Source organism: Orycteropus afer, unplaced genomic scaffold, assembly GCF_000298275.1.
Source record: "Orycteropus afer afer isolate SDZICR_OR568_19922 unplaced genomic scaffold, OryAfe1.0 scaffold00099, whole genome shotgun sequence".
In the NCBI taxonomy this organism is placed as follows: Eukaryota; Metazoa; Chordata; class Mammalia; order Tubulidentata; family Orycteropodidae; genus Orycteropus; species Orycteropus afer.
The window spans coordinates 8,464,821-8,475,727 of record NW_006921686.1 but is presented as its reverse complement, the minus strand read 5'-3'; the positions used below and the strand labels follow the sequence as shown (position 1 = coordinate 8,475,727).

Genomic DNA, 10,907 nt, shown 5'->3' with positions numbered 1-10,907 from the left:
GGTCTTCCTTAACTGGACCCATAGCTCCTCCTCATCCACTGCCCCTCAGGATAAAAGCAAGCAAACTTCTTAGTGTGGTTTATGAATCCAACACGCTGCAGCCCCTGGTGACCTCACTGGCTACACTTCTTGTTGCTCCCAGCTTGAAGTTCAAATCAGTGGTTCTTTCATTCTGGGGCGTGGGGGGCAGGTATCACGTATCCCTTTAGGAATCCACAAAAGCTATAAACCTCGACCTTGGAAAATAGACGCGAAGATTTTAGATCCTCTCCATCCCAATCATAGCCTTCAAGTTAGAACCCCTTTTCTACTCCTTGTCCCTAGTGAAGTCCGTGTAGCTTCTAGATGGTCCATGCCAACCATCTCCTCTAGATCCTTGCCTTGCCCATCCACCTGCCTGAGACCCTTATCTTTTGCCCTTTTTCTCAACTTCCATTCATCCTTCAACTCTCAACTCCAAGTTTCCTTCAAGAAGTAAGTGTTTCCTGACACTGCTCTTCCCCAGGCTGGGAGAACTCCTACCCATCCATCCTATAGAGTAGATCACGAGTACAGTTAGCTTCCTCCATTTCTGAAGCTTGACCTCCTCTATGTCCTAGGAACAGAAAGCAGGAAGTTCTTCTGATCTCACTACTCATCTGCCAGCCAGGAACTGGTGTGATGACAGAGGTAAGAGTGGAGGCTGAGTAAATACTCCCTGAGGAGGTGAAGAAATGAAGAGGACATATTGGTGTCCAAGACCTTCAGAGTATGGCAGCCCCTGATCCTGGAGGGTTCTCATTTAACCATCTCCCCCCCGCCCCCCAAAATGAGGTGCGCTGGGCTATTTTGCCTCAGGCCTCTGCTGGGCGCTGGAGTCACAGCACTGAGCAACATGAACAACGATCCAGATTCCCCTCTGACGTTTCGATTTTGTAGCACTTCCGATACCAGAAGCTGAGAGGGACATCTTGGACCTCAGCGCCCTTTGTCCTGCCTGGTTAACTAAAGCGAAGGAAGGCACGCATGCGCATAGGAAAAGCCTACCTTCGGCCGGAACCCTGGTGCCTGGGCTCAGCGGAGCACCCGGCCAAGGGAACACGTTCGGCCGGAAGTAGCAGCTGAGGGCGTGGCGTTTGGGTCGGCGTGCGGAACCTGCTTCGGCGGTTGGCACAACGTAGAGAATCGGGATGGAGACCGTGGCGACCGCCGCGGCAGCGAAGGAACCCGGTGAGGGTGAGGCCTCGGCCGCGCGGAGGCGGAGGGAGGGCGTGGCTGCTGTGTCACTGGGAAATTATTCCCCAGGAATGTGAAGGGAGACTGTTACAGGGGGACACCTGCCCCTCTGACTTAACCATTTTAGTGTTTGTCCCTTTACCATTTGTCCAGGTTAACCTTTCTCTAGTCTCAGGCTGAGCTCCTAACCACCCAGCTTCTGAAATTAACTTCTTCTTAGTTCCAGGCCAACCCTTTTCATGTCCCACAGTAACCAGTTTCCTTACCGGGGTAATTCACACCTCTTCCCTGTCTTGGGCTAACACTCCCACTATCCCAGGCTCTTGTTGTTAGGTGCCCTTCAGTCGGCTCTGACTAATAACGACCCTGCGTGGACAGAGCGAAACATGACCCGATCCTGCGCCGTCCTCGCAATCCTTGTTGCTGTACTTGAGCCCGTGGTCGCAGCCACTGTGTCAATCCAGCTTGTTGAGGGGCGTTCCCTTTCTCACTGCCCCTCCCCTTTACCAAGCATGATATCCTTCTCCAGAGAATGGTCCCTTCTGACAACGTGAGCGAAGTAGGTGAGACGAGGTCTGGCCATTCTTGCTTCCAAGAAGCATTCTGGCTGCACGTCTTCCAAGACAGATTAGTTCATTCTTCTGGCAGTCCACTGTATCTTTATTATTCATCACTAGCACCACAGTTCAAAGGCATCAGCTCTTCCTTGGTCTTCTTTATCCATTCTGCAGCTCTCACATGCATATGAGGTGATTGAAAATACCATGGGTTGGGTTAGAGGCACCTTAGTTTTCAAAGAGTCACATCTTTGCTCTTTAACACTTAAAAGAGGTCTTTGGCAGCAGATTTGCCCGATGCAATATGATGTCTGATTTCTTGACTGCTACTTCTATGGGTGTTGATTGTGGACCCAAGTAAAATGAAATCCCTGACAACTTCAGTCTCAAGTTATCTTCAGTCACTTTTGGCAAGCAAGGTTGTGTCATCTGCATATTGCAGGTTGTTAATGAGTCTTCTTCTAATCCTGATGCCATGTCCTTCTTCATACAGTCCAGCTTCTCAGCTCATTTGCTCAGCATACAGATTGAATAAGTATGATGAAAGGATACAACCCTGATGCACTCCCTTCCTGATTTTAAACCATGTAGTATCTCCTTATTCTGTTCAAATGACAGGCTTTTGATTTATGTATAGGTTCCTCATGAGCACAATTAAATGTTCTGGAATTCCCATTCTTTACATAATTTGTTCTGATCCACACAGTCAAATGCCTTTGCATAGTCAAGAAAATGCAAGTAAACATCTTTCTGGTACTCATTGCCTTCAACCAAGATCCATCTAACATCAGCAATGATACCCGTGTTCCACATCCTCTCTGAATCCAGCTTGAGTTTCTGAAAGTTCCCTGTCAGTGTATTGCTGCAACTGTTTTTAAATTATCTTCAGCAAAATGTTACTTGCATGTGATATTAATGATACTGTTTGGTAATTTCCACATTCCAGGCTAACGCTTCTCAAATTACCTTCATATAATCCAGGATAATCTCTCCATAGCAAGACCCTTAATTTAATCATATCTGCAGAGACCCTTTTTGGCCATATAAAGTAATAGTTACAGGTTCGATGAATTGGAATGTTCATTTCTTCTGAGGGGTTTTGTTTGAGCTCATCACAGGGTCCTTCACTGCTATGACTTCTCCCCATCTGTTCGTTGGCCCTATTCTCTTACCTTAGCCCCAACACACACCCCTACCTTTCATTTCCCAAGAAGTCTCTTGGACTTCCCTGGGGCCAACATACCCTCCGTGTCCCACACTGGCCTCAGCATCTTCCCCTAGACCTGTTCTTCCTCCATGTCCCAGCCTCAGAGACAATCTGACTGTGCCCCAGGCCAGAGCCTTAGAGCTCATCCTCGATGCCTCCCTCCCTGGCCAGCCTTTCAGCCTCATGGCTTGCCGCCTCAGCCTCCGGAGTGGCTATTTTCCACCACCCACTGTTCTCCACCACCCTTGCCCTGGTCCAGCTCAATCTTTTCTTGCTTCAGTGATTAAAGCCTCCCCGTCAGACCTATAACCTTGACCCCTCTCTCCTGTCTCTCCCACCAAGCTCCCTAAAGGATCTGTCTGTACTTTTCCATTGTATCTCCTGCTTGCTGCAGTCTTGCTCCAAATGCTACCACTTTAAGGAAACAACTGTCCCCAAGATTTTCACAGTACTCGGCTTTCCAGTTATCTCTGTCTTGTCTTTGACCTTGACTGCCTCCCCTGTCAGACTGGATGCTCACTGAGGGCAGGAGATGAATGGGCTTCATCCCATGGGTTCTCAGCTGAGACTTGCATGGAGTCTGAGTCACAGAAGAGTGGTTGGGTCCGTGTGTGAACGTGGAAGAGCTAGTGAATGAGTGAACGAACTCATGAGTGTATTCATGGTTTTGTGAACAAGTGAAAAGGCAAACAGTGGAGTGAATCAGCGAGGGAGGGCGTAAGGGACCAAGCAGATACACCAGGCACCAGCCAGCTCACTTTGCACTTGCTGTTCCCTTGGCCTAGAAATCCCATGGCTCGGTCCCTCACCACCTACAGGTCTCTACTCAGACATCCGTTTTGGTTGGAAAGGCCTTCGCGCACCATCCCATTTCAAATTGCACACTCCTCTCTGCTCCCTTTCTGTTCACTCTTTATTTCGCTACACAGTTTTTGAAACCACCTAACACACTATAAAGGAGCTCTGGTGCCATAGCGGGTAAGGCATTTGGGTGATAGCCATAAGGTCAGAGGTCAGACCACCAGCTGCTCTGTGAAGGAAGATGAAGTGATCTGCTTCCATAAAGATTTACTGCCTCAGAAACCCAAAGGGAATCAGCTGCTCCTTGGGAGGAAAATGAGGCACTCTACTTCTGTAAAGATTTACAGGCTCAGAAACCCAACAGGGGTTGCTGTGAGTCAGAATCAACTTGATGGCAGTGGGTTTGATTTTTTTTTTTTTTTTTTTAAGCACACTATAAGTTTCTAGTAATTAAAATCACTTATTAATTGTCCATATGCCCCACTAAAGGTCAGTTTCCTGAGGGTAGGAGGTTTTACCTGTCTTGTTCACTCAGTGGTATCAAGGGCCTAAAACTGTGGCCAGAATAAAGAAAAAACTAAACCAAAGGCACTGCCGGAAGAAGGAGGGAGGGACTGAGCCCTGGTCCTTCCTCTTTCCCTTTGACCACGCCCACCCTGACCAATCTTCTCCTGACAGGCTGCACAGAGCCCAGTCCTGGCCACTGGGGGGAGCTGAGCTGGACGTCAGTGCCACCCAGGCCCCAGGACAAGGTGGATGCCTCAGAGGGAGCGCCAGAGGCCCCGGACACCACCCTGCCCAGGGCTGAGAGCGCAGCGGTGGGCGCCATGCTGCGAGCCGTGGCTGCCAGCCGCCTGCCTGTGTGCAGCCAGCAGCAGGGCGAGCCTGACCTGACCGAGCAGGAGAAGGTGGCTATCCTGGGCCAGCTGTACCGTGAGAAGCCGCTGGTGTTCCTGGAGCGCTTCCGCACGGGCCTCCGTGAGGAGCACCTGGGCTGCTTCGGCCACTTACGTGGTGACCACCGCGCAGACTTCTACTGCGCCGAGGTGGCCCGGCAGGGCACCGCCCGGCCCCGTGCCCTGCGCAATCGGCGCTATGCTGCCCTGCGGGAGCTCATCCAAGGTGGGGAGCACATGGGCAGGGGGGCGGGCAGAGATGTGGAGGGAGGGGAGACTGAGGCCAGGACGAGGAGGGAAAGGGCGGCTGAAGCCGAGGTGCGAAGGAAGGGCAGATGGAAGCAGAGACAGGTGAGTGGGAAACAGGCACCGGTCAGGAGCAACAGGAAGACTGAGGCAGAGGTAGTGAGAAGCACAGATGTAAGAGCAGAAACACTGAGACAGTGGTCCTGGGAGATGCTTGTTCAGAGAGATGGGAGAGAGTGAGATAGGGAGATGTGAAGTGAGAGGGAGCGATAGTAGAGACAGGTGGGCCCAGGGAAGAGAAAGGCACAGTGAGGAAGTTCAGAACTTAGTGGCTGGCAGAAGTGGCATTTCAAATGAGTGAGTAAAGGAGGGCTTATCCAGTACACAGCACTGAGATAAGTGATTGTCCGTAAAGACAAGTAGATCCCTACCTCACATCATACACAAAGGTAGTGAAGGAAACCAATGGAATGTGTTTATAACTCTGGGGACATGAGACCCTTCTTGCACAGACATAGCACATGAAAGTGGTGAAGGAGAGCACTGCTGTCTTTTTGACCTTGACATGAGTAAAAGTACCTCTGACCAAAGACATTGAACCAGAGCTGAAGGACAAGAGCAACTGAACTCTCTAGTGAGGTATAATTCCAGTGAGGGAGGAGGAGGCGCAAGCCATAGAGGGACAGGAAGAATGAGACACAGGGCCAGGCAGGGGGACAGAGGCAAAAAGGGGAAGGATGAATGGGTGAGTGAATGAATGAATGAGGTGGGATTAAGTGACAGGAAGTGAGAAAGCAGGAACGGTGTGGAGGCAGAGACGGGGATAAAGGGGGAAAGGGAGAGAAACAGATCCAGAGAGAAGGTGACAGAGCTGGGAAGAGGGAGGCTGGAAGGTGCCACAGAGATGGGGAGTGAGAGGTGGTGGGCCAGAGTCACCAAGCAGGGTGGGACCCAAGACACAGAGTACAGTGCTGCAGGGGCCAGACCCTCCGGGCAGAAACTCCCAGTCTCCTCCTGCCCTGGGCTCTGAAGACAGGGCTAGGGCCAGTGGGTGGGAGGGATCAGGGGACCCTCTCATCTGAGGGATGGAAATGCTCCTGTGGGATCAGGCTTCCAAGGGAAAGGTGAAGAACCTGAATTTTGAGGTGACGGGAAAGCCAAGGGGATGGCTGCAGAGAGGAGAGGTGAGAGCTGGGTGCCTGCCACCCCCAGGCAGACAGCTCCCACCAGAGATACGCACAGTTGGGCACACACCCACCCTCCCTGATCCTGTGTACACATGCGGACATGCACACGTGCCCAACAGCACATGTGTTCAGATGTGTAACCTGCAAAAGACGGGCCCAGGCACTTGGCCATGTGTGCAGTACATCTCCCATGTCATCTGCACATCGACTCCCGATCACACAGGTACCCGTGTGTCACAGATATGACCACAGGCAGTGTGCCGAGACACCCCAGAGTGGGTGTGAACTGCACACACCAACTCAAATGTGCACACGTTCCGGGGGAGGCACTCATGAATGGTGCCCCAGATCAGCAGTGCTGCTGGGGCCGGCAGGCTGCCTGACCGTGCACATGGTTTGGACAGGTGAGGACGCATGTAGATATGTCTGCTCTGCATACATGCTCAGCCCCATGTGAGCACACATTCCCACATGACCTTAGGCCCTGACACATGATGGCATGCACACATCTGCTCCTATGTGTACCACACAGCCGGCCCCTCGTCCACATGCCTGACCCCTGGTGACACTCTCCCCTGCGCAGGGGGCGAGTACTTCAGTGACGAGCAGATGCGGTTCCGGGCGCCACTGCTATATGAGCAGTACATCGGGCAGTACCTGACCCAGGAGGAGCTGAGAGCCCGCGCCCCAGCCCCCCAGGCCCCCAAGCCCGGCTCCCCCGGCAACCCTGCCTGCCCCCTCTCCGACTTGCTGCTCCAGTCCTACCAGGAGTGGGAGCTGCAGCAGCGGCTGCTCCAACAGCAGGAAGAGGAGGAGGCCTGCCTGGAGGAGGAGGAAGAGGAGGAGGACAGCAACGAGGAAGGTGAGAGGGGCTAGGAGCATGGAGACCCCAGTGTCTGGACAGCCCAGGCCTGTCTCCATTTTCTGGCAACAGAGGACACTTCTGGTCTGCCCAGCCCCACGCGGCCCCCAGCCCCACGCAGCCCTCAGCCCCACGCGGCCTGGCCCTGCCCAGACTCTCTGGCATCTTTGTCCCTCAAACAGGGCTGCTCGTGCCACCTCAGAGGCACCGAGGGATCTTGTACCTACAGGCCTTTGACTGTGTTATTTATTTATTTTTTTTAACTTTTATTGTGGTAAAAACATACACAGAGGTATTTGACAACATAACAACTTCTCCATTTACAGCTCAGGGATGTTGATGACATTTCTCATGTTGTTCCCCCATTGTTGCCTTTTCCAAAATACCACCATCAGCATAAACTCAGTGCCCTGCAAACAAAAGCTTCACGTTTACCCCTCTTTCCTACCGCTGGTAAACACTAATGATCTTTAGTTCCTATATATGTGTATTTTAGTTTTTTTTAATCTAGGAATTTTCCCTCCCCATCCCATCCCTGGTAACCAACAAAGAAAGTTTCCTTCCATGCTTAAACCTTTCAGTGACTTTTTATAATAGTGAGTTAATACAGTATTTGTCCTTCTGTGATGGACTTACTTCACTCAGTATAATGTCCTCCTAGTCCATCCATGTTATGCGGTGTTTTGCAGACTCTACACTGTTCTTTAGGGTTGCATAGTAGTCCATTGTGTGTATGTGGCATAGTTTGGTTATCCATTCCTCTGTTGATGGGCACTTAGGCTGTCTCCATCTCTCTGCTATCGTGCGTAGTGCTGTGATGAACATGGGTGTGCATATATCTGTTCGTGTCCTGCCTCTCACTTCTTTAGGATAGATACCTAGTAATGCTTTATCCGTGCTCCTCCCCATGCCAGGAATGCCTTCCCTTTGCTCCCCTTTCCCTTATCCTCAGGTCCTCACCCCGTTAGTTACTCCCTGGTTCACACAGCACTGCTCTGTCAGTATGTGTTGGGTGTGCATCGGGGAAGGCAGGGACCAGGCCTGTTAGTCACTGCTGTGACCCTGTGCACCCGGCACTGGGCTGGGCACCGAGGCATTCGGTGCCTGCACGCCCTCCCGGTGTATGTCTCCCATGCAGACAGGAGCTCCAGCAAAGACTCAGAGGCCTGGATCCCCGACTCGGAGGAGAGGCTCATCCTGCGGGAGGAGTTCACCAGCCGCATGCACCAGCGTTTCCTGGACGGCAAGGACGGGGACTTTGACTACAGGTGCTCCGGGCCCCGCCCCCGCCAGGTCCCGCACATGCTCCGAGGGCTGGGAGCACTGCTGGCCATGGCCCTGGGGTGAGACAGCGCTCCAAAGGCAGCTGGGCGACCTTGGTCCCCTCAGCCTCTAAGGAGGGAAGGGCCAGGGCATTCTGCTCCGTGTTGACAGTATATTGGAGCAGGCCCGTTCTGCCTGATAAGACTCCACTACCTCCAGCCCCTAAGCTCCCAGGACCCTGGGCCCCTCGTGCGGCAGGAAGTGACACCTGGCAGGGTCAGTGCCTAGTGGGGGGGCCTGTGGTGCTGCCCCTGCAGTTCCGGTGCATGAATTTCTCCAATGGGCCCCCAAGGGTGAGAGCCCCGGGTGGCCTGCTTTGGAAAAGGATTTTGCCGTCAGGGAACAGGACACAGGAGAGTGAAGTTTCAGGGTCAGAGACAGATGGTTTTGTAAATGGTGGCATGTGGCCTGGTGGTCCAGAACCCAGGGTCTGGCAGCCAGAGGTCCTGGTTTCAAATCCAGCTCCAGCTATTTAGGAATATTGTGATGTGAACAAGCGGCCTCTCCACTTGAACCCTCGGGGTCTCATCCATGAACTAGGGATGGTGGCCTCACTCCACAGCAGGCCTGCCTGGGCACAGGCCACAGGGTTGAATCCAGCCGCTCCGGCTCCTGCTCCGATGGGGCCGCTTGGAACCGCAGTCCCCACGGACAGTGGTCGGCCCCGAGGCTGGGGCATGGGGAACCTCCCCACGGACAGTGGTCGGCCCCGAGGCTGGGGCATGGGGAACCTCCCCACGGACAGTGGTCGGCCCCGAGGCTGGGGCATGGGGAACCCCTGGAAGCAGGCTGCGTCCGCTCAGCCCCCATACACCCCGCTGTCTGTGGGGACACTGGGCCTGGCATGAGCAGTGGGGAGGGGGAGCCTGAAGCTGTGCCCTCTCGGGAGGCCGTCCCAGCAGTGTTAGCGAGCGTCTGCCTCGTCCGGGCTCCGGGGGTAAAGTGGGGAGCAGAACTGACTAGAGCAAAACTCTGAGGAAGACAGAATTACCCAGCGTCCCGGGGTAGGGAGGCCATAGGGGAACTGGGCAGGGAATGGGGCGGCCTCTCTGAGGAGGTGACTCGCATGCAAAGATCTCAGCCCCAGAATTCCCAGGGGTGGGGTGCTGCTGCGGCAGAGGCTCCGAGGCGCCCATGCTTGGCGAGTGGTGGAACAGCTGGGGGTCGAGTGGCTGGCTGGAGGAGTCTGTGAGGGCGAGGGCTGGAGCGCCTCCTGGGGGCCGGGCCGAGACCCGCGCAGAGTGATGGAGAGGAGATCGGTGGAGCGGGAGGGCCAGGGGCAGAGCCGCTTTCCTCCTCAGGCTCAGAAGGGTGTTGCTGCCTCAGGGCAGGTTGTCAGCCTTGGCCCTCTTGACCTTCTGGGCAGGACCTGTGCACTGAACCCCTGATTCTACACACTCGGGGCCAGAAGCACCCCCGAGTTGGGACAATCTCAGTGTCTCCAGACAGTCCCCAGACGTCCCTGGGGGACAAAGTGGCCCTGTTTGAGATCCACTGCCTTAGAGAACGCGAGCCCAAGCATCACCACATCAGCCAGCTTTCCAACACAAGCTGGAAATCCCGCTGTTTGTGTAAAATCTCTGATAAAAATCACCTCTTTTCCCGAGGAGCCAAACTATCCCTTCTGAGGGTCAGTTTCATCTGGCAACTGCCGGCACATTGCCCCTGACCCTGGGTTCCCCAGGCCCTTGACCCGGGCCTGCCACCGCCCCAGTTAGGGCCCCAGGTCCCCTAACGTGCGGGGAGCAGAGGAGGGGTGGCCTGGGGCCCTGACGGCCTCCCCCCTGCAGCACGGTGGACAACAACCCTGACCTGGACAACCTGGACATCGTGGCGCGGGATGAGGAGGAGCGGTACTTCGACGAGGAGGAACCGGAGGACGCGCCCAGCCCCGAGCCAGACGGGGACTTCGGCCTGCCAGCCTCCCCAGCCCGTCCCCAGCCCCAACAAGACAGTTGATGACAGGCCGGCTCAGTGACTCTTTCTCTGAGGGGGCACCAGGGCCGTCCCACCACCGTCAGCAGCTCTGCTGGCCTCGTCTCACCCGTTTCTGGAGTTCCCTCTCTCCCCTGAGCACCCGCCTGTCTTTTATCGTCTCTTGCCATCTCTCTCTCTCTGTGTCTTTGTGTCTCTGGGTTTCTTCCTCTGTCTTCTGCCCTCCTACCCCTGCTTTTCTGTCTCCCTCCTGCTGTGTGTCACTGCCCCCCTCTTTTTCTTCTCTGCCTGTCTCCCTCTTTCCGTGTCTCTGGACTTCTGTGTCTCCCACTTTCTCCCTCTCATGCCTTGGGCTCTCTCCACAGCAGGAATATCCATCCGCCCTTGACCGCAGCCCCGGGGGCTCTTGGTAGCTGGAGCGGCCAGGCTGGCTCCAGTGCCCGATTCGGCGTGGGGCTGCCGCCTGGGCCCCGGGCCTCTGTCTCGGTCCCTCTCCACTGTGTGTCTGTGTGTCTGTCTCACGCTCGGCCCCTCCTTCTGCCTCTTCCTGCCTGTACATTTCCACCGCACCACCTCTGCCCTGCCCCTTGCCTCTTCGTCTCTCAGACTTTATCTCTGCGTTTCAGTCTCCCCACCTAGGCTGGCTGCTGTGAGCTAAAAACCTCAGCTGGCTGCTGA

At 54.6% G+C, this 10,907-nt stretch overlaps 1 protein-coding gene across 1 annotated transcript; it reads left to right on the top strand.

The window, feature by feature from the left end:
• The first annotated feature begins 1,169 nt into the window (after positions 1-1,169).
• On the top strand, positions 1,170-10,253 carry CCDC97 (coiled-coil domain containing 97). Its single transcript, XM_007943140.1, has 5 exons — positions 1,170-1,215; positions 4,459-4,902; positions 6,693-6,971; positions 8,110-8,239; positions 10,085-10,253. Exons 1-5 carry the CDS (start codon positions 1,170-1,172, stop codon positions 10,251-10,253), a joined length of 1,068 nt encoding a protein of 355 aa, XP_007941331.1.
• Positions 10,254-10,907: the final 654 nt, after the last annotated feature.